We start from the raw sequence: 27,319 nt of genomic DNA on the forward strand, positions 1-27,319 counted from the left end.
AAGCACAAACCAGACAATGTTATTTGCAGAACTCCAAATCTGCCAAGGGATAAAAATCCATGTCCTTGCAAAACGAAACCCAGTGCCAGTAACCCACATATCAGTATTTGAATGCATTTTTATTGATACAAACTGCAGTTGCACCAGTAAGATTCATGCTTTGAGGAATCATTCTTTTTCCTTCTGCATTTTCCCCAAGGAGTAGGGAATATCATCATTTTCATTCCAGTCATTTATGACACATGGCACATAGGTGATCTTAAGGTCCTTTCCAACCCCTAACTATTCCACAATACCTAAACCTGAGTTTAGTACGGCCCATTATCACACACCTGGAAGGGGAAATCAGTCATTTCCCATAGCCCAGTCTGTTCCCACCTGCATGAAACAAGCAGGAGAGCTAAGATTCAGGTGAGGTAGCCAAACACCACAGAAAGTCCTCAGTAGCACAGAGATGTGTACACAGGGTTTAAGTTAATTCTGAATGCCTGAGACAAATAAGACCTAAAGTTTCAACTACTCAACTTGAGGGGAAAGAAAAAGGAAGAGCAATTAAACATAACAGAAAGCCAGATACCTAATTCTAGATACCTAATTTCTAAGCTGGTCCAAGCAGTAAGAACCTGACCCAAAACACACTTGAATCGGTCTCACAGACATAAACTGAATGGAATAGTAGGATTTTTTAACAATAAACAAACAGAAAACCCCAAATGAAACCCCACTGAACAACTTTGGGCTTTAAATGCTGTTTCTCACAGTTTCAAATTGCATGGCTCGAGGCTTTATTAAAGGCAACTTTTTTCTGCTTATGGAAGGAGTGAAAAAAGAGAGGAGAGAAGAAAGTTGAAATGACTTACTCTGATTGAAACAAGAGTACTTTCCCAAACGACAGAGAAGCTGCTGTTGCCTCAGGCAGTAAGTTAGGCAGCAGGGGAGAGAGGAGGAGACAAGCTGATCCACAACCTACAGTAGCTGTTAGCTTGGACCATTTGCAGCCCAACGCATGAATATCCCCACATCTTTCCCCATACAGCATGGAAGTATTTATCCCAGAACTTGCAGTAACACCCCAAGCAATCAGTGGGAGCAGCAGAACCAGGCTCTTGCTTGCTCAGTTAAGCCATTTGTGATCCCCAAACTTACACTTACTGTTGTAGGGTCCATTCCTTGCCCTGCAACGAACCAGGACATCACCACACAGCAGTTACCATCTCAGATGATACAATGGTACTTCTAAACACTTGACTGTAACCCCCTTGATTAAGAAAATGGTATTTTTTTTATTGGTTTAAAGAAAAAGAATCAAGCCACCATGTAGTTATAAAGTACAAATGTGAGAGACTGGGGCACATTTACAGCAGAGAACCAAGAACTGGAACCATGGGAGAAGGGATTACCAACAGCTTTGAGGCAGCAGGCAACTTCCACATAACTCTTCCTTTTCCCCCTGTAGTTCCTTTCTGCTCTTTTTCTCTATAGGAACTACCTTGCTCAAGAGCATGAGAGGTGCTGATTGCAGAACACAAGACAAGGGAATGCCAGGAACTCGGTTGGGAAGAAGATGCACAGGAGGGTTTTAAAAGGTAGAATTTCAGTGTTGGGTTCCCTTTGTTCCCAAAGGATGAGAAACGGCTGGAAACAGAAAAGGCCACGTGGTGTCTTAGGAAAACACTCAACCATCAGGCATATCAAAGCTGAGAGAACTTTTCCATAGAACTGGAATTTTAAGAGCCTGGGGAAAAGAAGCCTTGCCTGAGTCTTTCTGAAATAGAGGTGCCCTTTAAGCTGCCAAGTCTCCTTTCTGTAGAAGGGCTTCAGTGTGAATGAAGCCAAAGCTGGAAGACAAGGGGACTGCCCCAGCCATTTATTAATGTCAAATATGCTGTCCCATGAATCAGGGCAGTTTGGAAGCCTTACAGAAAGGCCAGTGCACCTGGCTGGGTGAGCTCAGCATCAGGCTCCGCGCTGCTCCAAGGGGAAAGCTGTGCTCTGAGCTTTCAATAGTTTGTCCTGCAAACAATTTTTGTTTAGAAAGGCTTTTATTGAGGAGCCATCAGCAAACAGATCATGCAGAATGTGAACAATGCACAAAGTGGGGGGGAGGGAAGAACCCACACAAGGCACAGCCCCTATTATTTGTCACTTCATAAGATGTAGCCAGCACAAGTGTCACGTTTGCTCAAGAGAATAGCTTCGAAAGCTTCCTGGCTTGAAAGAACTAAGTGTTTGTGGGGGATACACACACACACAAACACACACACATACACAGACACAAGATATACCCAGTTTTCTTTGGCAACCATCATCACAGTGGCAGATATTTTGGAATCGGGACAAACAAGCAAAGGCAGAAACAAAACCCTGCTGCAGATTGTGCATGCTCAGCCAGTTATCAGCAGAGTGAGTCTGGGCCCAGCCCTGACCATTCAGTACAGCACAGAATGGAAAAGCCACCTGAGGCAGCTTTGATTAATAAGCTGCCAGAAAGCTAAGGAAAAAGGAAATATTTACTTCTTTTCCAGCATTGATTCCCAAGGGGAACGACTGTTTGGTTTCTTTACAAACAGCACAGCCAGTTTCCTAATGCCTTCCCTATCAAGCAACACATTAAGATGTGATTCCTGCTCCTCATCATCACCCTGCTCCTGATGTTTATAGCAGGTGAAGATGTCTGAAATCCAAAACCACTGAAGACAGCAGGAGTTTCATCATCAACAGCACTGCCATTTAAATCCACTGTATATACCAGCAGTGAAGACAACCACCTAGCACAATGAGGAAGGCATCAGCCCTAGAACAAGAGCTGTCTACTTCATGGTAAAGTACAGCATTTGAGAAGAGCAGAAGAGGAAAGCAAGCCAGGACAGGCAGCTCAACCCATCCTTTGCCTGAAATTTGCTATCTGAGAATGCTCTCCATCCATCTGCTGCCTGCTTCTCATGGGCACAAGCAATGGTTAATTAGCACTGCAACACAGGCGAGGAAGCAGGAGTGAAACGTTCAAATGACCATGTGATAGGGCCTGGCCCTACTCCTAGGCAAAGCCAGCAGAGGTACAGTGGCCACAGTTGCTGCAGCACCACTTCAGTGGCTGTGCCTGGCCTCTTTAATCCACTGCTTCATGAAGCAGATTTCCAAGGCTCGAGCATGCTGCACTGATTTGGGGTCCAAAGGGTTGCGGCTGCGCAGGTCCAGGTGATGGGCTCCATCTGGGATCACAATTGCTACGAGGGAATCGCTGATGTTCTGGGTCACCCCACCTGCAGACCATGGGTCCAGGCCACCGTTGCTGTAAGGAAAAAGCATCTCATTAGGGTACATCTGCACAGCAGTCAACTCATCACTAGCTTTCATAGGATCACAGAATGGTTTGGGTTGGAAGGGACCTTAAAGCTCATCCAGTTCCAATCCCCTGCCACAGGCAGGGACACCTTCCACTAGAGCAGGTTGCTCCAAAGCCCTGTCCAACCTGGCCTTGAACACTGCCAGGGATGGGACAGCCACAGCTTCTCTGGGCAACCTGTGCCAGCGCCTCAGCACCCTCACAGTAAAGAACAGAAACACTCAGCCTTGTCTCAGTGCCTTGCGCCCATCCCTCTGCTGAGAGGATCCTTCCTTACAGAGGTATGAGCTATTGCAGTTTAAGCAGGGCTACACGCCTGTCATTATCTGCTTGCTCAGATATAATAGTGCCACAGTCTCTGGCTGCCACCTGCCTTTGTTATAAAAGGTTCAGGTCCCCTGTACCAACACATGAGCAAATTCTCAAACCAAATCACTTTGCTTCCCTTGTTCAGTCTGCCATAAACTAACAACCAACTGGACCAATTAGAGCTGGATTTTCAGGAAGTTCCTGTCTCAGCTGGGTGCCAACCTGGCTTTACAGAGAAACCCTTGGACCTTCTGTTAGTCATCATAGAATATGAGATTAGAATCATAGAATAGTTGGGGTTGGAAAGGACCTTAGGATCATCATGTTCCAACCCCCCTGCCATGGGCAGGGTCACCTCCCACTAAACCACGTCATCCAGGGCTCTGCCCAGCCTGGCCTTGAACACCGCTAGTTCCCTTATTTCTAACAACCACCATATTAAAATAAAGCTTTTATCCCTCAAGAAACCATCTAAACTGACTCTGTGTGACAGGACAAGTTAATGCAATTTACTCCCCCCTCCTCCCTCACCCCAAATCACTTAAGAGATTTCTTGCACTGTAAACCTGGCTCCAAAATATGCCTGGTTCACAGAGCAAGCCAATGGCTGAACTAGGGTGAGAGGTTTGCAACTCATTTGTAGCTTTGGACTTACTGTATTTTATTTTCCTTTACCACAATTTTCTTCCCACAAGTGGTCCATCTTTCTGCACAAAGAAATCAACATCCGTGTACTTATGGAACTATGCAGATCTAGATCTGTTCCTTACTTAATTACACTGGACCTGCTCACTAAAGGAAGTATTAGAAATGGGCTATAGTATGGCAGTGTAAATTTCTAGGAGGATCCTAAAACATCCTTGGTGATTAAGAGATAAGCAGCAAGAAAAATACCACAATGGCAGCACTAGAAAACAATAGGAAGAAATAATGAGTAAAGAAAGAGTTTTGTAGAAATAACTAAAAGGCTGATGAGGGCTGAACTCATGCTTTGTTTCTTCATTAAAACCCCCCCGTACTTCTTTGTTTTCAGTGATTCCCAATATGACTTAGAAGAGAAACATTTTGTATCTGCAGAACAAAAAGCATCCAGAGCTGCCCAAAGGAAGAAGCATTGGATTTAAAAGATCGCGTGAATCAGCAGAGCACCTTGGCAACAGGGGGATGAGTTGCTGAGAGACCCAAGACGTACATGAACTTGTATCTTTTGGTCCCAATCATGTGGAAAGTAAGCGTGGCACAAGAAAACAACCCTGGCTCTGGCTTTTCTGGGAGCTTCTGGCTGCATCCTCTGCAGCTCCTGCCAAGTGATGGCACCAGAGGCACTGAAGCAGGTTGGGAAGTGGTACTTGCTGAGGGGAGGGCTCGCCACAAAATAACCATAACCCATAGCAGTTACATGGAGTAAAATGATTCAGTAACAACTGGAATAGATTATTCGTGTTAAACTAAGCATACACATAAGTACTCAGTTGTCCATCTTACAGGACACGAGTTTCCCCAATATAAACAGAAGTCATAGAAGAGAATAAAGAAGTCTGCTATTCCTTTTCAGCAGTGGCAAGCTGGGGTTCAGAAACTAATGCAAAATATCAGCACATTAGTCCTGTTTTCAATTCATAATATTGCCTTGACATCATAAATAGGGCCCTGCCTATCCCACAGCAAAATGTTCCCTTTCCTATCATCTTCTCAGAGCCTGCTCAGCCCTCCAGCCTGGTGTGTAAAACCACTCCTTGTTCTGGGCAATCATAGCAGCACTGTCTGTGTATCCCTTTTTAAACATGCTCACTTTCCACAACTGCCAAGTTTCCTTTCATTAACATTTTTCCTCTCACCTTTTCTCTTCAGCCAGCCTTCTTTTCCTCCATTCCCTTCTCTTATACTAACAATCCCCCCTTCTGCACATAGCTCCAGTACCTCTCTAAACAGAAGCTTCACTTGCTGCCTCTCCCCTGCCAGTGCAGAACTAGGTGGGTGCCCTAACTCTGAAACATACAGCCTAGCTGTGATCCATCCAGACCGAAAACCCATCAGTTTTTACAGTGTGCACCCCAAATTCTGTGCTGCCTGATATAACCTGGGCTGACTCTGACTACCACAATATGTCGATGACAAGACTATCAACTGCTCTCTGCCACCACCTGCATGAACAGTGTTAAAATGCCACTTCCATTGTGCAGCACTTCCACAAGAAGAACACAGTGTGTTCCAGTAAGAGTCAGCACTTCCACATCAAGAACACAGTGTGTTCCTGTAAGACTCAGCACTTCCACACCAAGAACACAGTGTGTTCCAGCAAGAGTGGAAATTGCTGGAAGACAAAGGGCAAAACGGGTTCTGAAAACCCCAATTCCCTCAAACCAGTGTTTTAATAAGGTTGTGCTGCCCAGGACAGCTTACAGCTAAGTAACCACTGACACACCACATACCTCCAAGAAAGGAGATTCCTGCATTGATAACATACCATCCACCAGTGTGAATCTGCAGAGTGATGCACTGCTCACAGAGGGAGAAGCAACAACACCAGTTTAAGCATCCTGGATAAATCCATCCTACACTGGTTCTCTTCAGAAGGAGTATTTTTCCCCTCCCTGCACTACAGTGCAGTGCAAGTTGCCTGACACTTGAAGCTTTCACCCCACAGGGAGCTGCTTTCCCTGGTAAACATAGGGATAATTTCTGGAAAGCACTCTGTAGTGTTCAAGAATAAAAGGCTCTTATATAAATGTACAGTGTTGACAATGTATTTGTTTGAAGAGAAACAACCCAGCTTTGTGTGTACAGCACTGCTCCATTCATTTGATTGCTTTCAAGCTTTTCTCATTTCAAGCTCCTTCAGCTGGCATAAATTCTTAAACACTTATTTAGATTTGTTTGCTTGTCCATCGCTACAAAGCAGATTTCTACTTTACAGAGAGCTGTGAGGCCTTGGAAATAAGAACACCCTGCAGGAAATAAGTTAAACCAACAATTTTTACTTCATTATTAAAAAGTTCTCCAAAAAAGGGTGGAATTTCTCACTCTAAAGCAGATATCCTGCTGGGACAGAAACAGCAAGAGGCAAACAAGAAGAAAGCAGCAGGCCTTTGGAGCCAAACAGACCAAGGCTAACAGCTGAAATCCAGAGCATAATCCCCAGTTCAAGTAAGGACTTTCTGCTTTTAAAATACACACCTCTTTACCAGGTCCAACAGACTGATTCTAGTTTAAATAAATGCAGGTTTTGTTTTTTAAAAGGCCTTGCACAGTTTTAGCCACAGTACAAAGGAATACACACACACACACACACATATATATATATCTCCAGGAGCTGCCCACAGTGGGGAATCTGCACAGCAAGTCAGAATCCTGAAGCACAGGCTTCAATAGGTTTATTAAATGCCTCATTACCATCCAACAACCTGACCAACAGCCAGTACTTAGCTTAGCTCTGTATCACCTCACAGCAGAAGTACAGCTACATGAACCTCCCTTTAAGGAAAGCAGAATTTAACCTTAAAAATAAGGAAGGCTGAAGTGAAGACTGAGTGGAAAGCAAGCAGCATGCGCTAGACTGAAACACTTCTTGTCCCAATACAAATGTGTTTCAGACAAACTTTTGTATTAGCAATATGCCTGTCTAGAATGGGAACATCTCTTTGTATGAAACGTGCCAAATTACCACTAAAAGAAAAGGGCAATTGGCAGTAACAGGAAAGCTCCCCAAGTTACTTCCCTCTCTTTTCTGTATCAAAAGGAAAAAGGAACGTCACACCAGCTCCTCTGCAAGGCTATCACCCAGAGCAACAATTTCAGTGATTGTGATGCTGTGTTATAGCCAGAGCTTGTTTAGACTTTCCTTTTATGTTGAAAAGACAGTGCTTTGGCTTCAGAAAAGCTAGAGAGATTTACCAGCATGGGAAACCTGGACTTTGGCCACAAGGTAAGGATTCCATATGGGAAGAACAACAGCTGGCAGCATCCCAACCCAGACCTTTCTTTTAGAGTCACAGTGACAGAACTGTTGGCTTCTCTGGCCACTATATTAGTCTCGAGCAACACAAAGCATGCCTATCTTTTATTCAGCTGGAGACAGATCATTAGTGCAGGCTCTCTGCACTGAAAACACTAACTGGTGGAAGACTCCACTTGAAGCTGAAACAAGGCTCACCTGAAGATGATGTTGCTGTGTGAACTGATGTTTTTCCCTCCATACATAGACAGAATCCAAGACGGGCGAGGCCTCACTCTCCACAGCCTGTAACACTCTTCTGAAAGTACATCAAAATCCCATTTCTGAGGCTCAAACATGTCATTGACACCATCTGTGCACATGGGCATCACCATCTCAGTGCAAGCCTGAAAGAATGAGTAGGGCAACAAGATGCATTCCCAGGAGACTGTTAGTGCTTCAATAAAAAAGCTCATACAGCATTTGACAGCTGAATGACTTGTCAATTCTCATCAGCTCCAGCTCAAAAACCTCACTGGGCTGCAATTTAGAAAGGATAGAGTGCATACCTGATAGTACCAACCCATCTGGCCCAAATTCTTTGTTGCAGTCTCAGACATATCTAAGCATGAGACTCCTCCTGAGTAATTGTAGTACAAATTTACTGCCTGGAAAACATTCTGCAGCAACAACTTGTCAGGGAGACTGGGATCCTTCAAGAACTTGCAGACTTCCTGAAACAGAGAAGGAAGAGTCTAAATCTATAAGAATGATAAATACATGATACCTGATAGGGTATCGATTACTTGTCAAAATACAGTCAGTCTACTTCCAGACAGCATTCTTCTTTGCAATGATATACCCTGAGCATTATCACAAAAAGGAGTATCCATTTGCATAGTAGATGCTACTATGAGGAACCTAAAACTTTACATTTCCTGATTAAAAACATTTATAAACAGTGCAAACTTTTATAAACAGTGCAAACTTAATATTTCATTCAGCAAGCTTTTCAATCCCTTTTCCATACTTTAAAACTGATCATAAAGTGTTTAGCTCTTCTGTAAGGAAAGATAACACATGCAAATATATAACAAAGAAGCTCCACGTATAGATTGGGGTTGGAAGGTGCACAGCTTGCATTGGCCAAGAAGCAAACTTACTATCCTTCCCTCCCCCTGTGTAATCTTTTCCATCATTTTCATTGTGGAAGCTAGGAAGTGGATCCCTCCCTTGTTCCCTACAGACAAGGTCAGAGCACAGCTTTCACATTTTTCCATTCCAAGTAGGTTTTAAGGTTTGCAGGGAATTAGTTAAACCAAATGCTTGATTCTACGAGACACTGATTCTCAATTACCTGTATAGGCCAAGCTGGCAGAGGCTGCAAGAAGTCAGCTTTGTAGGGGTAGTTCACCATAGCCAAGTTTACCCATGTTTCACTCAGCCAGTTTTTTAGTAGAACAGCATCCTGAGGACTTTTTAATGGGTTGCACAACAGGAATGTGTTGGAAAGCCACTGTAAACCTGCATCTTTAATAAGAGATAAAATAATAATTAGTGTATTGTGTTATTAACACATAGGTCAGTTGTGTTGCTGCTAAAAGCAAGTTTCACTTACAGCTAACCTGGAGAAATTATTCAACATACATACAAGCACAGCAGATCAGATTTTAGTCAGCATCTCTAAGTGAAGAGAAAAAATCTGCATACTTCAGTGTATGGGTATGTCACAGGTAAGATAACTACCTAAAAAAGCAAGGACAGACATCACAGAATGGTTTGGGTTGGAAGGGACTCTAAAGATCAGGTAGTTCCAAACTAGATGTGAATGCAATACAGAATTATAGAATCATTTGGGTTGGAAAAGAACCTTAAGTCCACCAGTTAACCCAGCATTGCCAAGTCCACAAGCACCACATCTACATGTCTTAAATACCTCCAGGGATGGTGATTCCACCCTGTTCCAGCCTGTTCCAATGCTTAACAGCTCTTTTGGCAAAGAAATATTTCCTAATATCCAACCTAAACCCCTCCCTGGTGCAACTTGAGGCTGTTTCATCTCATTCTATTGTTTGGTACTTGAGAGAAGACATCAACACTCACCTTGCTACAACCTCCTCTAAGGTAGCTGTAGAATCATAGAATCATTTTAGGTTGGAAGAGACCCTTAAGAGATCAAGTACGACAGAGTCCTGAGAATTGAATCACAGAATGGTTTGGGTTGGAAAGGACCTTAAGATCATCCAGTTCCAACCCCCTGCCATGGGCAGGGACACCTCACACTAGACCATGTCGCCCAAGGCACTGTCAAACCAGGCCTTGAACACTGCCAGTGATGCAGCATCCATAAGGATTTCAGTGATTTTCTGCACCCAGTTGCCTCAGCTGGCATTTAAACTACTTTTTTTTTTTAATAGAGTAACAACTACCTGGCCTGCTTTGCTGAAAAGGCATACAAGCCTTGAGGTTCTGATCTGCAGTCAGCTCCTGTCAGACCTTAGGGATCTCCGGACCTGGATTCTGATTCGCACCAGGCCTGAATGAAGTTGTGATCCAACAACGCAGACATTAAAGAGAAAACAGTGCTAAGTTCATTTGGCATTTTCCAGTACTAAAGAGTATAGTTTCAAAAAAACCCAATACATACACAGGTGAAAGCCATAACACAAGCCTGCTAAGTGTTCAAGGACAGGCTGGAAGGGGCTTGGAGCAACCTGCTCTAGTGGAAGATGTCGCTGCCCATGGCAGGGGGTTGGAACTGGATAATTTTAAGATCCCTTTCAACCCAAATCATTCTGTGCTTCTACAACAGAATCCTGAACAATACAACCCTCTAGAAAGAGTACTGAGGAGGTCTTACCTGTTAAGGAAAGGTTGTTAATGGCATTCCAGGAATTCCGGATACTTTCTGCACAGCCTGTTCCACTCTTTCTGAAATCATTGGTCACTATGCTGAAGTAAGTGCCACATGGAACCAAATCACCAAACTGCCAGATGGGGGCAGAGGCTGCCAGAGCTCTGCAAAGGCACATAAAGACATCCTGAACCTCTGCAAATTGAGCTTCCACCCTCCCACAGCCAGGATCAAAGTAGAATTTGTAATTCAGCTTGGACACTGTGTTCTAGGCAAATTAACTAAATAAATTCCATAGGTCTGCATGCAAAGGCTGTTGAAGACTGGGAGTCCTCAACACTAGTACAAAGGTACCAGTAAACATATAATGCAGGAATTCAGACTTGCTTAAGTATTTTCAATTCTCATCTAGCAACTAGGTCTTTCTCAAAATGCATTGTGCAGACTCAGCTGAAGAGAGCCCCTGCCCACAAAATTCTACTCTCCAGCAGACAAATGCAGGGGAATTGCTATTCCTGTTTTCCAGAGGAGAATTAAGGCATTGAAGAGGTTAAAGACCTGCCTCAAGTCATCAGGAAGTTTGATGACCCTCAAAAAAAAAATTGTGCGTAGTAGGTGTTAATAATTGTTTTAATAGATAGCTCTGAAAATATACACCATTCAGTACCCACTGACCTACAATTGTCTTTATTAGCCAAACAGTGCCTCTTTCCAAACTGAAAGTAACTTAATTCTTCCTCTCAAGTAGTGACAAATCAATGGTACTTCACCCAGTGCTGTAGTATTTATAGCATGGAAGTAACAAATGCCTGCTCTGTGATTGAGCAGGATGAGTACACTCACCCAACTACCACATGGGGGTACTTCATCCTAAACCAGGCTGCAAGCATTCCTCCGTAAGATCCTCCTATAGCTATGACAGGGCTGTAACGGGCTCCTGCAATGGTCATCTTTAAGTACTCAATGAGTACTGCGAAGTCTGCCAGAGCTTGTTCTGATGTCAGGTAATTCAGATGCTTGGAATCCTGAGACAAAGAAAGCAGGGATGATTCTCAGCAGCAGCCTTTGTATCCCCCACAGCAGGTGTAGAATTCCAAATCTGTTCCTGATAACAAATGGAATTTTCTTTGCAGGTCTTAAGTGCCTTAAAGTGCCAGAAAATCTCAGAATGATTTTTCCTTTTACCCCAGCATTGATAGTTACAAAAATAGTTGTGATCTTCTAACACATTTGAATCTCACTGGGGTAAAAAGTCATTGCACAGATAAGAATTACAATAGGCAGCATTATGTTTGCATAGAAAACATCTAAGGAAGACAAAAGACAACACTTACACTGAAAGACTCATTCCCAAATGGCAAAGATTCTCCATAATATCTATGTTCAGCAAATACCAACATGGCATTAAGTTCTTCAGCCACATCCCACATAAAACCCTGGTTGGAGGAAAACAAGCATTCAAATAAGCTAAATCAATTCTTTTCAAAGTCTCTGCTTTCAGTCTAGTGTATTCCAACTCTTATTCTTTGATTAGAAAGGCACCACTATCAAAATACAATCAGAAAGACAGAGTGCAATTTGGCTTTAAAGTATCAATGAAGTAAACCACACAAAACTGATATCCCCCCAGAGACAGGGACACATACAAAGAAAATACGTGTATTTTAATGCTGAAAAATATTAAACAGTATTGTTTTGTGAGTACACACAGGCCAGAACTCCTATGGTATGAGCTTAACCCATAGGAAATAAATACTCCAGGAGAAGAGCATGCATTTGAGTTAGGGCTACATTACAGAACACACAATCTGTTTGGCAGTAAACAATAACCTAGAGCATTGCAATACACTTACTTTCAACTCCTAACTAACTGCAACTTGTTATTACTTGTTGACAGCAGCTTGTTACACCAGTTATGGAAAGAGTCAGACAGAGATTGCCTGCTGACAGAACAACGTAAGCAGTCCCTGGTTGCTTTCAGCTCAGCACATGCCACCTGCTGTTGTGCTACTGGTACTTTGGCTTGAAGCAGTGAAAAATACCCACACACTCCATTCTGTATTTGTATCAGTCAGGAAAGTAAAAGCTTCACAGGTCTTGTCAGAGAACAAGAATCATTTATCTTTGATTTCCAGTCCCCTTCATTTCATTTCACATTTTTCTCATAGAGGACAAAGCACTAACAAAATGTCCCATTTTATTTAGGGACTCTAAAATACTAGGAATAGGTGGAATTTGGGCCAAATTTTTTACATTCTTAGCTTGGAGTACCTTATGTTTCTCTGTAAGTTTTCGTCACTTACCCAATAAGTTAATACAAGTACATCCCTTTGATTTCTATGGGCTTTGAACAGGATCCTGAACCCCTTAAAAGTTTCTGTGCTTTTGTTCAGCTTCTTCCTCCTATAACAACCATAACCATTCCAACCACCTCTTTAAATGATATTCTGACACTGTCACCTTGTTTTTCCTTATTTTTTTCAGTATGCCACCCCTGGAAAGAAAAACTAATTCAAGAACCTATTTTCTACATACGGTATTGTTGCAGAACCAGGTGATGTCTCCTTCATTGCCTGTATAAAATAGTATTGGTCCATTGTCTCTCTTCCAGTACTGATCTGCTATTAGATACCGCTGCTGGAATGTAAGATCTTCATCAAATCCGAAGTGGTCAATCTGTAACAACACGAAAAACAAGGTCAGAAAGCTGAGATTGCTCCTGGAGTCCACTGGAGGTGCTGACGGTCACTTTGCAGATAGAAAATAAAGACAGAAAGAAGTTCTACAAAGATAAAAATCATTATGACATTGAATTAATTTATATTTCTAATACATGAAAATTCTGCTTTACAAAGAAATGCAGCCAAAATTACAGATGCATGTGCTGAAAGAAAAATGCTATTTTCAGCCAGTAAAGACTAAATCCATGCCTTTTTTACAGCATCATATTCAACATGAGCTATCCTAAATATACTTTGGCAACCAGATATATCTGCTGAAGGGTCACAAAGTATCTGATGTAATACAACTCCATCAACAAGTAAAGAGTCATTGTCTTGCAGTGTTTTGAGTCTTAGGAAAATTCCTTACTAGCCTTACTTATAAAAATACCCAAAGCAAACAAAACCAAACCAAACAAAAACCCCAACACCTCCTTCTTCTCTCCCTCTTCTGGCATAAGGTTCAAATTTAAACAGATTCCTGTTAGGAAGTGGGTGGGATTTCGGTTTGGGTTTCGTTATAATTATTATTATTCTTAGAAAACACACTAGTTCTCCATAGTTCTTGTGCTAGTTCAGATAGTTTTGTGAAAGGCTTCTCCTTCTCTCCTTGCATTTTCACTAATCCACATACTCTCCCCAATTCTTTCCACTGCCTTACAAACACTGCAAGCCCACACATAGCACCTAACCAAACCCCACAGTGTCAGCTTCATTCCCTCATCAGAGATCAATTTCAGTTAAGGTCAGTTTGCACTGCATTGTATGCACCATCCCAGTTGATACACGCTATCCCCTTCTCTTAAGTGTGCATCCATACTGGAGGGTTTCAGTTGCTTTTACAATGTAACTCCCTGCACAGGCATAAAAGCCTGAAATACCCACACAAGCTTTTACTATAAAAACTAAACCAAAACATAAAACTAGTCCAGAAGAACTATCCTGTTTAGTTACCATGTATTCATAAATCATCACTACTTCTATTCAGCAGCTGAAGGTAAGCTGTAGCTTCCCAATCTGATTTGTCAAGCACAGAGCATCATCGTTTCCTTCCAGTTTCCTGCTGGCAGTAACAGCCTGACATCTGCTGGCTTGAAGATCTCTGCTCACTCATTTGCCTTTACATCAACACCTCTGCTAAATCTCTCAGATGCTCCAGGAACCAACTCTGCACATTTCCTGTTTTGAGAACATCTGCAAGTAAGTATTAAAAAGTAGTAAAACACACACAAATTCCAGCACTGTTAGAGTAGTGACAGTGTGCTGGGCTGCATCCCCAGAGCCTGAGCAGCAGGTTGAGGGAGGGAATTCTTTCCTCTACTGTGCTCTCATGAGACCCCACTGCAGTCCTGTGTCCAGCTCTGGAGCAACAACGTAAGGAGGACACGGAGCTGTTGGAGCGAGTCCAGAAGAGGCCATGGACATGCTCCAAGGGCTGGAGCAGCTCTGCTATGAAGCCAGGCTGAGAGAGCTGGGCTGGTTCAGCCTGGAGAAGAGGTGGCTCCAGGGACACCTTAGAGTAGCTTCCAGTGCCTAAAGGGGCTACAGGAAACCTGGAGAGGGGCTTTGGACAAGAACCTGTAGGGACAGGACAAGGAGGAATGGCTTTAACCTGCCAGAGGGGAGACTGAGATGAGCTCTTAGGCAGAAGCTCTTCCCTGTAAGGGTGCTGAGGCGCTGGCACAGGGTGCCCAGAGAAGCTGTGGCTGCCCCATCCCTGGCAGTGTTCAAGGCCAGGTTGGACGGGGCTTGGAGCAATCTGCTCTAGTGGAAGGTGTCCCTGCCTGTGGAACTTGATGATCTTCCAACCCAAACCACTCTGTGATCCTATGATGATCCAACTGTGAGGCAGGTTCCTCCAACCAGCTCAGGAAAGCCTAACTCTCAGCCTACAGGATCCAGTACTCCAAGCCATGTACTTATACTTGTTTTGGGTCAAAGGGAGCACAGGAACTTAAGAAACACAATCTGCTGTGATGTGTCATTTCCAAACTCCCACAGCTTACTCACTTTCAGGCTGAAGTGAGAGCTGTGTTGCAGCTCACTGTTAGCAGAGCAGCTGGCACAGCCGAAGATCCATGCATGGTCTTGACAGATAGAAGAGACAAGGTCTTCACCCTGAATGAGCTGATGTCTGTGACTGCTTCCACAACCAGATAAAACCTATTTACGTATGTCCTACAGTTTTGCTCAGTGGGACCATATACTACTTACTCCTAAGTACATGATGATGTTCTTGTACACGTATTTGAGGGCTCTGACACTGAAAAGTGCTGACAACACATGCTGGCTTATTTTACCTTGACAACTCACCTGCTTCTTTTTGATTTGCATAGTTATCAGTTTTAGTTTCACTTTCTACATCAGGCATAAGAGTGATTAGATGCAGAAAGGCAGAACAAGGTCAGCAACTGGAAGTTTTTGGTTATAAGACCTTGCAACAATTAAAGACAAGGGACTGGATAAGGCACCTCTAATAAAAATCACAGTACAGTTTATTAAACTCCAACACTATTAGACGTACTACTGACACATCTTTTGTTCCAGGTCTGCTTGTAAAGAGGAGAAGTTTCTTTTCCTATTTAACTTGTCTGGTTAGGCTGCTAGCCAGACACAGAAAAAAACAGGCTCATGATTCCATAAAAGGCAGACAGGACACATCTAAACTACACATTTAGCTTTAAAACTTGATTCTGCAGCCTTCCTGCCTGAAGCCACAGCACCAACTACAAGACTACAAAAAGCATTTAACTCTCCTGGACTACAAAGATATGTACCAAAACATTCTCAGTGCTGGCAGATTTAATATGCAACAGACAAAACCCAAACATACTATTCTATGATTATATGATACAATAGAAAGCAGAATATAAGGAGAGAAAAATCAGAGTAATTTAATAGATAAGCATCCTTTCGACACCAGGCTGAGTTTATTCAGTGGGGTATTGTGCAGAGCAGATTCTAAAGCCCATCTTACTGCTCCTATTCCATAAGAGCTAGCAAGTTAGGATAGTACTGTTCCAATAGGAATATCTTTCCAAGTGATAGCTAATTTTATATATTCATTTATATAGTTAGAGATATGATTTACTGCAGTTTCCTTGCGATGGGATCTGTCAGTGTACTCCCACAAAACAAGCCCCAAACCACAATTCTCTATTGAGTCTGCCTCTTAATAGTGAGGGAGAGAAAAGTATAGGAATTTAAGTTTTCTTTGCCAGTTTTAGTAACCACACTGACCACCGTGTCAAGCTTCTCCATCTTCATCCTGAGCCACACTGTAGACTCACTCACTGTCATCTTCTTTCCCATTTCTCCCTCAAGATGTAAACTATTGATAGCTTCATGGCAGCTGAATTGCCTCTGTCCATCATATACATAACACAAACTATGAAGCCATATAAAACCCCAAACAGCACAGACAAGTCCAGACTTCTTCGGAAGAAAAAGTCACAAGTACCTATTAGTCAACAGAAGAGCAGGAACTTCTTTATTGCTAGGTGATGAGGCTTCATAGCTTGTAGTAACTTGTCTTTGCAAGGGTAAGACACATAATATGACTTAAAAATAAAAACCCTAATGTGATGAAGCAGTCGGGGAAAGAGGGAGATGTCACAACTGCTGGTCATTGCCAAGAAACTCAAGGATATTTTGAATCCAGAACATCAAAACACAGTTTTGAAGGTGTCCCAAGGAATATCTCCTCACAAGAGTAAAATCTGTTTGAAAGTGTACTAAGTCAGAGCACATGCGAAGTGAAGAAGCACAAGAATCAATACAAAGGTTTGGCCACAGAGGGAGAGCTGCAGCTCAAGAACAGCAGATGGAGCTGCCGTGTAGCCAAACTGCGCTGCAGGAGCACAAGGCCGAGCATGGCAGTATGGGGCTGGAACTAGGTGATCTTAAGGTCCTTTCCAACCCAAACCAGTCTGTGATTCTATGGGAGCTGCTGGTTCTCATTCAACAAGTGCTTCCTTTCACCATCCTTTGTGGAACAGGTATGCAAACAGATAATAAACCCCTCAAACTGTCTGAAGTACATTTTACAACTTAAATCACCCAGGTATTTTTAGCTTTAAGTCAAATTCCATTCAAAAGATGAACCAGAAGATTTCTCTCTTCCACACTTGTGCAAAGGAGTAAGAAACCAGCAATGACTTTTGCAACCAGACCACAATAACAAAAGAAAACAGCAGTTTAGTCCTCATTTATAATCCCTTATGTGTTGGTTAGTAGTAACAATAGTAAAGGTGTATGAGCATAGATGAGGTTTTTCTAATTACAATACTCATAATTACAGTTATTGCCAGGATGTCAGAAGGACATACAAGGTCCTGAGCAATCTAATGTGATTTTGAAATGGGCACAGCTTGGAGTGGGAGGTTGGACCAGATGACATGTAAAGTTCCATTCCAAAAATAAACTATTCTAGGACTAATCCAAACCAGTTACACTGCCTAAAGTGTTAAGGTCCTGTAAGCAAAAGTTTGGTTAGAAGAAGGTACAGTCATCAGCAGAAGTACAACAGCAATGTTTTACAAATGAAAGTATGACGTACATAAAACACTGACACAGAGTCATTCTGTTACTAATAAAGGAGTACTGAAAGTAATAAACTATGCATAAGCTTAAAGGAAACAAGAAAGGGGCCTACAAGAAATCTGGAACGTAGGGACAGGACAAGGAGGAATGGCTTTAAACTGACAGAGGGGAGACAAAGATTAGACATTAGGCAGAAGTTCTTCCCTGTGATGGTGCTGAGGTGCTGGCTCAGGGTGCCCAAAGAAGCGGTGGCTGCCCCATCCCTGGCAGTGCTCAAGGCCAGGTTGGACAGGGCTTGGAGCAACCTGCTCTAGTGGAAGGTGTCCCTGCTGGATGAGCTTTAAGGTCCAGTCCAATACAAACCATGCTGTGATTCTATGAAGCTTTTGTCAGCTGCGGTAGGCAGGATGGGAATACTCTGGAGACCTACAGCTGTGAGACAAAGATTGTTCAGTTCCATGTATAAAGATATTCATGAACCTTGTTTGATTAAAAAAAGGAATGACCCTGCATTTCCCTGCACATCTTTTCAGTTCAAAGACTCACAAAGCATTTGGGGAAAACACAAACATACACACAACAGGTTGCTTAAGCAGCAGCCAGCTCCAGATGGAAGACTGCAGCCACTACCCAAAGCATGGCTGCTGAGAACTGCACTCAGAGTTGGGTTAAAAAGGCAGAAGGCAGCATGAGATACTGCATCCAAAGGCTGAAGAGAGCTCCAGACTGAAGACACAGCTCAGCAGCTTTGATCCTTTAGCTCAGAGAAACTGTGTACAGTGAAGTGCAGCTCATCAGCTTAAGATTAGGAGCCTTCTCCAGACTGGTCCACTTAAACCCACAATGGAACCCATTTTGCTGCCTTCTGCTGAGAATACATGGCACGTTGCCTTGACTTTACCCTGTATGTGTCATGTATTGTGCTTTTGTTGAGCTCAAAGATGACTTATCTCAGGATTGGGGTTTTTTTAATGTTTTTTGTTGGTTTTGAAGCCCATTTAAAATAAAGCAAGCCACTCTGCCACACATCTTCCCTGGGGAGAAGACAGAAAAGACACAACAGATGTTTTTTGTGCAGATGTTAGCCTGCTTAATATACTCCTGGAAGTATTCAGGAACTATGGCAATGAGCTAAGTATAAAGACAAAACAGGACATGTGGCCTAAAACCCACTTCCTTCTCAGCAGCACCTTAAGGTCATTAGTGATCACAGAGGTAGGACAGCAAACCCAAGTCTTTACAGAAATAGACTATAACTCACAGGGTAGCTTCTAACCAAAGCATTTCATGTCATTAGAGGTGGTAAACCAGCACCTGACGGTTTTATGCTTTTGAGTTTCTGGCAAGATTGGGAGCATCTGAAAGCCTCTCTGTCATGCCTTGAATTTCAGTCCTCTACACAATAGTTTCATATTCCCAAACTTGGATATTCCATGTGAAATCAAGCCAGGGGGTTTTAACAGCCATGCTCCGCCTTCCACACACAGAGTTGTTTTGAGTGCTCATCCTGTCTGAATTATTTCCTGAGGACAGGAAGATACAGGATAGTCTGAGGATATCCTCCTGTGTGCACAGCAGTGTGGGCACCAGCCTCTTTGGGATTTCACTGATGTGTTGCTATTCCCGGTTTTACTCCTGGCAGGCTGTGGAACTCCAGCCTACTTACTATTAGTTATTTCCTCTTACAATCTTTGCTTCCTCCATGTAAATTGCAAATCCATGAGGGCAGGGACTATTGTTACAAGTTACCACTACACATATGAAATAGTCATAGAATTATAGAATGGTTTGGGTTGGAAAGGACCTTAAGATCATCCAGTTCCAACCCCCAGCCATGGGCAGGGACACCTCACTCTAGACCATGTCACCCAAGACTCCGTCCAACCTGGCCTTGAACACTGCCAGGGATGGAGCATTCACCACTTCTTTGGGCAACCTGTTCCAGTTCATAAAGCCCATTGCAGCAGTAAAGTACCACTAAAAAACCCCAAACTTGCACACTATCTATGTCTTCATAGCAAAAGAGACAGAACCAGAAACGAAAGCTAAATAAAAAACAGTTTTAGAAACAGTCTCCCTCTCTGACACTCTTCTTGTTGCTTTGTTTCCTTCTACACATTTATGTGTATCACAGCCTGCCAGGACAGAGGCTTCATTTCACTGACAGCTGGTAAGATTCTCCCAGTTTTCTTTCTGTATTAAATGAGCAAAGACAAAGAAGAAAACCAAAGTTAGCTTTTGTTTATCTTTTCCATTTTAAATGCAAGGAACAAGGTGTTTCCTTGCTTTCTAAGCTGACACTTGCACAAGGGACAGCAGAGACTGAAGATTAGCATAAGTCTGTCAGAATGCATAATCACAGGATGCTCTGTGGAAGAGCAGGGAGATGTAAACTGCACCTTCTTGCATCATGTTAACCCACTAACTTGAAAGTCCTATACATTATGAAAGCTGGAAGAGGTGGACTATGTCATTGTGATCTTTCTTGCTCCCCATTAATTCAGAGGTTTTGGTCACTGGACTTGTCACTTTTAACAAAACATCCAGACATAACAATACCCATGGGTTTCACCTATTCATTGATTCCAACTTCTGTTCTACTAGAGATAGTCTAGAGCAATTGCTACCAGTTTTTCCCTGGCTGGAATTAGCTTTGAGCCAAACATGCTCCCAAAACAAACACCGATCCTTGTAATAGAGGGATCTCTTACTGTGACTATGCCCTTGTGAACACACTGTCCTTTTACTGCAATTCAGCTTCATGTATTTTACTTCCTTTATTCTGCAGAAACTGTGTTACCTGCCCTTAGGAGGTTACAACTGTTTAAGGAAGTCTGCTTTTAGCACTCATTTATCACTTCAGTGATTAAAAGCACTGACAAGGAAAGCCTCAGACAGGAACTCTACCCCCCATCCTGAGTCACGCAGTTTGGACAAGGCACTTGCAAAGACCAAAGGACATTTAAACACCTCCAGGATATGCTGTAGGAAAGCACCAGCCTACTCAGGTCAGGCCCTGTCAGAAACAAACAGTATATGATGAAATGTTATTTTTGTGTTGGAAACCTAAGCAGCTAATGAGGAGAACATAAACAAACCGGTTTCAACTTCCACCAGCCATTAGTAGTTGTGTGCTGCAACTGAAACTCCAGATTCTGCTTACCATGCACAAATGAAGTCCATAAACACATTTAGGCTTTACTTAGGTTGTAAAATCCTCCAGCAGTCACAGCAAAGATGCAACTCCTTGTTCAAACTCCCCCAGTTCAAGGACAGTCTGAGATATCCCACAGGCCCTCCTGATACTTTCTATCTCATTTGAGTGCTGCAAAGCTCTAGCAGAAAGGAGAGAACGAGTGATGACGGCAGGAGAGAGCAGGAATTGCTTTGATCAGTTTTACTGCTGACACTCCTTAACCACTCCCCATTTCCATCCCACTGTCTTCTTCAAGCAATAGAGAGGTTTGTGCTGCTAAGAATCAACCAGCTACATACATTTATAACAAACTGCTATACTGCTAAACACACCAAATGTTCACACCATTGATGCTTCCATTCAAGGCACTATTGTCCTGGGGAAATTCTTCCATGGGAAAATGCATCCATAGGGCAATGCCTAGGCAACAAACCAGTATTACTCAAAATGTGTTATTTCACAAGGGTGAAATAAGCATGAAGACACACTACACCAGCAAAAGTACAATCACCCACATGAAAGGTCTCTCAGACCCTTAACAGGCAAAGGCCTGCCATGTTTTCCATCTGCCTTCCAGATTGAATTACAAATCCATCACATTTGGAGGATTAACTTCAGAGGAGAGGAAAAAATTGGACGTGAACCTTCAGTATGTCACAGGTTAATCAGTATTAAAACATTCCAGTTTCGCTGAGAGTGTCCTACAGTTCTGAGTGGGATCAATTGTTCAAACCAAAGGCTTCAGAAAGTAGGTTTGATCTTCTCTGATCAAAATGGTTTTCATCTGAAAGGCTTCCTCAGTCTAACAAGACATGATGAAGAAAAGCACTTCAGATTCTAAGCAATATTCTGACATAGTCAAATATTTAAAACATCTTCACCCCTGCCAAATAACAGGGCTACAACTTTCTACTTTACCACATATTTTTAAAAGATCAACTCAAGTTGCAGTTGTTTTACTTCAGCTTTCCAGAGCTACAAAGCAATTTGCTCTGTTCTATCATTCTCCCAGCTTTAGGTCAATCACTGTTACTTATGGTTTATTTTCTACAGCTAACCCCTCAAGATAGAGGATCCAAGAAAGAGACCCACCTAGTAAAAGCAAACAGGAAAACTGTCGTGTCATCCATATGGATATTCTTCTAATTAAAGGCAAAATGGCAAAAGCTTGGTGGCAATTTGTTTGTATTCAAAGGCATTGAATACCTCCATGAGGTCCAGTGCCAGGGATTTTACACATGCCACTGTGGATCAGTTATTCAATAGCCCCCAATTCTGATGAGCACTGGGGCGGCATTTCAGAAAAAGTATTACAGCAGCAATTAGTCATCCAGGCCTTATGCAACAGCAAAAATACCACCTAGCAACTGCTGCTTTGTGAGCTTGCAACAGCTCTGATCACTGAAGAACAACTGCCTGTTTGCAGGGCTCCAGGGCTTTAGCAGACAGGATGACAGGGAGACCAGCAGTACTCAGGGAAATAATATCCATGACTCCCTATGAGCGAAAAGCTGTTCTACAGATTGTTCTGCTTTAAAACAGAAACATCCAGGTCTCTTGTCACAACCATTCCAACAGTTTTCCAGTGGCTGAAAAGCTCTAGCAAGCACAGATAAATGACGGGTCTTTACACCAGCACCCAGAATGAGACACACCACAGATGTTCTCACAGCAAAGCAACAGTTTTCTCATCTCAACAGATTTTTCTATTTCCATTTTCCCTTTTCACTGAAAAATAGGCAAGAGCATTTTGTTACGTACTGCCCTGTTCAGAACAGGCTCTGAACAACTCCACAGACGTTACTAAAAGCCATTTGCCATCATCTTGTAGGACAGGAGCTCCTGCTCAGGAGTCCAAGGAAGTCTACATTCCCCTCCAGCAGCAGTGCCTTGCAGGACTGAAAATTGTATGGCCATGTATCATTGTATAGTAAGCACTATGGCAAAGCCAGCACCTCCAGTGTACCAGCATGTGTTTCTGAGCGGCTTCTGCAGAAGATTCTGCTTTAAGGGAGTCACGCAGTGGAGCAAAGCAAGCCGCTGCTTTGAAGTATAAATGAAATGGTTTGTTAATGCTAGTTCTGCTTTCACCCACTTCCTCTAGTTCAGTCTGGCCTCAGTCCAAGCCCTGCTGAAGACAAAGGGACTGATGCCCATCACTTTCTGTTCCTGTTGTGTTGAAAGGAAGTTCCTGCATGGAAACTACCATCTAAGGCTACCTCTGACTAGTTTTTTCACACTAAGTTCCTTTATAGATGCTATTTAGAAAGGTTTTTTTTGCTCTCAGTGCAAAAAACTTACTCCCTTTGGGAGCAAAATAAATAAAGTAGGAATGAAAGAAGAGGCACCATCAAGTGTCTGTATCAGCAGTCACAGGGAGAAGCTAGCGCACAGGATCATAGCTCCCTTCACGCTCAAATCCCATGCAGGTCTTTTAGCAAACTCTCTCCTCTTTGAGAGACATAATTCTCAGATATTTCTCTACAAACAGCTCTTCCAAATAATCTTCACCTAATCACTCTCACTTTAAGCTGACACAAGGGTAAGCTTGTACATAAACTCTGTACGTGGGCTGTAGGAGTGAATCATAGAATGGTTTGGGTTGGAAAGAACCTTAAGATCATCCAGTTCCAACCCCCTGCCATGGGCAGGGATACCACACACTAAACCATGTCACCCAAGGCTCTGTTCAACCTGGCCTTGAACACTGCCAGGGGATGGAGCATTTACCACTTCTTTGGGCAACCCATTCCACTGCCTCACAACCCTCACAGTAAAGAACTTCTTCCTTATATCCAACCTAAATCTCCCCTGACTAAGTTTAAACCCATTACCCCTCTGTCCTATCACTGCCGTCCCTGACAAACAGTCCCTCTCCAGTATCCTTGTAGGCCCCCTTTAGATATGGAGAAAGCCATTATGTCAATTTGAAGATAGAAACAACAGCCCAAAAGGATCAGAAGTTTTGTTCTTTGCTCATTATCTGTGTTTAGAGAACAGCAGGCACACACAGCACAACTGACAGTACCAATGCCACTTGGCAGTAGCACTGTGACAGTGCTGAGTATCAGAGAATACTCCTTGCACACTTGGACTGAACTAAAGCATTAGAGATAGCAACTAAAAATGTAAATAAAATAGAATTATCTCCCTACACCACAGGCAGGGAGGATGGGAGGTACTGGCTGTGCTGAGAAATGCAATTCCCATTGTTCTGTCCATATTTCATTCTCCGAATTCACATGCCTGGAAAACAAAGAAATGAACCATTTTGCAGGTATATGGAAACAACTGAGTACAGCCCCTTTAAATGTCTTACAAGTTTCACTGCTTTAGGTATAAAATCTAAATACTCCAGGAGGCATGAAATAAATGCAAGGTATTTCTTCAAATTTTAAAGATCTAAGGTGAAATAATCAAGTGTGACCTCCCAGCTCTCACCAATTTAGCATACTGTTGTACATTATCAGCACAGTGTACAACTTCTTATGCTGTTGGCTGGCCTTGATCTCCTCAAAGTCAGATGAAGAATCCAATATAGAACACATTAGCATGAAATTCCATGTTGAATTTCATTTCCCTTCCTACCTGCCACCCCCAAAAAGAAGAAATTAGTTCAGATCTAAGACTTTGATTCATAGAATCATAAAATGGTTTGAGTTGGAAAGGACCTTAAGATCATTCAGTTTCAATCCCCTGCCACAGACCACACCGCCTGAGGCTCTGTCCAGCCTGGCCTTAAACAATGTCAGAGATGGGGCATTCACAGCTTCTTTGGGCAACCCATTCCAGTGCCTCACCACCCTCACAGTAAAGAATTTCTTCCTTAGATCCAATCTAAACTTCCCCTATTCAAGTTTGAACCCGTTACCCCTTGTCCTGTCACTACAGTCCCTGATGAAGAGTCCCTCCCCAGCATCCTTGTAGGCCCCCTTCAGATACTGGAAGGCTGCTCTGAGGTCTCCACGCAGCCTTCTCTTCTCCAGGCTGAACAGCCCCAACTTTCTCAGCCTGTCTTCATACAGGAGGTGCTCCAGTCCCCTGATCATCCTCGTGGCCCTCCTCTGGACTTGTTCCAACAATTCCATGTCCTTTTTATGTTGAGGACACCAGAACTGCACACAGCGCTCCAAGTGAGGTCTCACGAGAGCAGAGTAGAGGGGCAGGATCACCTCCTTCGACCTGCTGCTCACGCTCCTCTTGATGCAGCCCACTGCCCATGAGAAGCTCATGAGCATTTGGTAGAAGTCCAAATAACTTCAATGAAGTTAACAGGATTTATCTCATCCACATGCCGCTTGCAAACAGCCTGCTACTTCAGCCGTGTGCAGTTCTGTTTATTGTTCAGTCCTTCAACTCCACAGACATTGCTAAAAGCCGTTGGCCATCACCTTGTAGGACAGGAAGAAGTTCTTTATTTTGAAGGTGGTGAGGCCCTGGAACAGACTTCAATCAAGACAGTCCAGCAGAAATCTGTGGCACATTACAGCTTTTAATGGTTAAAGCTAGTGAGATTAAAACTGCTTATTTTCAGAGACAGTAGTGATCATTGATACTTTTTGTAGTCTCTAGTATTAACTGCTCACTTGAAGGAAGTTGTGCGGAAATTGTTTCCTGCTTAATTTGAGAGGCCAGTGTCTGCTTTGTGACCCACAGATAAGTAGTGCATAAAAATAAGAATTCACTGACAAGCTTTAACAAGTACTTCCCCCTTTTCCTGTCCACTGAGTAAGAGCTATTGTTTCTGCTTATAGACCTGGTTTATGGCTTACAGCTCCTGTTTGAAATCACACTATGAAATCACAGAGTTAAGAGCTGCCAAGTACTCCTGTACTATTTGATGAGTAAAACATATTCCAAGTAATTCACCTCAGAGACAAACATCAGCATCACTTCTTCTCTAAGCACTGAGATAACTTTTAATTGGTACCAAGGGGCTTCTGTAAAAAGCACTTTGTTTTTTCCTCCACCAGAAGTTAAAAGTGCTACTGTATTGCGGTGCCAAGCATGAAAAACAAACCCACCTTAACCATTCCTGACATCTGCTGCTACTGAGTCACAATGAGACGCTGAAAAAGCTGCTAACCAGAATTAAAAGGCTCACAGCTGGAAAATACTCCATTAACATTAAAGGAGCATATACATAACTGTTGTACATATGGTTTATGTGACACTCGTTTACATATAACAGTGAAAATGTCAAATACTGGAAAATCATAGGATCACAGGTTGGTTTGGGTTGGAAGGGACCTTAAAGCTTATCTGGTTCCAACCCCCTGCCACAGGCAGGGACACCTTCTGCTAGATCAGGTTGCTCCAAGCCCAGTATCTTGTTCCATAATTGCAAACTTTCTTCTTGTTGAATACAACCAATGCAACATTTGTTTCAGAGCAAAATTGCATCCTTAGTTTTGATTAATTTGATAAGTTAAGACCATACTGTCATCAAAAAGGTGGTCCAGTCTCTTCAAGGCACTTTGCTTTACTCCGCACATTTATTTCGCAACCTGACTGAAGTCAAACTGTTCTCTGACGTATTATGGATATTCAGTTGGAACAGGGAAATTCTGAGATTCACCAGCTTCCTCTACAACAGAAAGAGCCATGTCTGAAAGAGGAATAAATCCATCTTCACTTCTCCTTTGAGGTACTTCCCAAATTCTTCTATTGGCTTGAAACCTACATTCTAATTTTTACACTTTCAGGCATTTTCTATGCCTCACAGCTTCAGTCTGTGACACAAAATTGGGTATTAAAAACACCTGATATAGCCAGAAAAAATCAAATTCCATTACTTTTTAAACTTCATTACACTGAAGCTTCAACAGAGCTTCCTTTTAGGTACCCATAATATGAAGTGCAGGTGTGTTTTAGAGCACAAAGACTTCTGTATGAATTTAGGAAATACTGATGCAAATATGAAATGTAGAAAGTTATTCAATGTAATCAGAACCCATCTTCTGGAAATGGTGACACAACTGACATGCAGCTTCAAAGACAACCTGCTGGAAGGACCAGGCTCAGTAACTTGCTGAACAAAAGTCAATTTGTACTTGTTACACTGGCTCTTGGACGAATTCATAGCAGTTCACAGAGCAGGTGGTGTGCTTACAGAGTGTGACTGGGATGAGGGATCCCCCAGTACATGAAGCCTCACACAGCCATCAAATCCAAATGAGTGATCCACTCTCTAAAACGAGTTTAGCACTGAGAAGCCTTCAAATATCAGGAAATTAAAGGCATCATCCTCTCAGCACTTAAAGCACTAGTTTCAAGCTATGCCTTCTGTAATGCTGGTATGTGTATTGCAGGCAGGAACACAAGCACAGAGGTGCAAGACAAGGCTCCCCAAAGGATGGAAAATGCCTGACTCCAGTTTCCCCACTAAGATATCAGATTATTTCAACTTGGGCAAAGA

The 27,319-nt window shown here is 42.7% G+C and overlaps 1 protein-coding gene across 2 annotated transcripts in view; it reads right to left on the reverse strand.

Annotated features, from left to right (window-relative positions):
* Window positions 1–251: 251 nt before the first annotated feature.
* Window positions 252–27,319, reverse strand: part of PRCP (prolylcarboxypeptidase) — a 31,098-nt gene continuing 4,030 nt past the window's right edge. For both annotated transcript variants that reach the window (XM_080613624.1, XM_080613625.1), the window contains exons 2-9: window positions 12,979–13,119; window positions 11,778–11,879; window positions 11,287–11,468; window positions 10,450–10,607; window positions 8,947–9,119; window positions 8,159–8,323; window positions 7,809–7,996; window positions 252–3,292 (exon numbers count right to left, since the gene is read on the reverse strand). In XM_080613624.1, coding sequence (XP_080469750.1) covers window positions 3,088–3,292; window positions 7,809–7,996; window positions 8,159–8,323; window positions 8,947–9,119; window positions 10,450–10,607; window positions 11,287–11,468; window positions 11,778–11,879; window positions 12,979–13,119 — 1,314 coding nt within the window. In that variant the 3' untranslated portion in view covers window positions 252–3,087. The remainder of the gene's footprint in view (window positions 3,293–7,808; window positions 7,997–8,158; window positions 8,324–8,946; window positions 9,120–10,449; window positions 10,608–11,286; window positions 11,469–11,777; window positions 11,880–12,978; window positions 13,120–27,319) is intronic.

This window comes from Psittacula echo (genome assembly GCF_963264785.1).
Source record: "Psittacula echo genome assembly, chromosome: 3".
NCBI lineage: Eukaryota > Metazoa > Chordata > Aves > Psittaciformes > Psittacidae > Psittacula > Psittacula echo.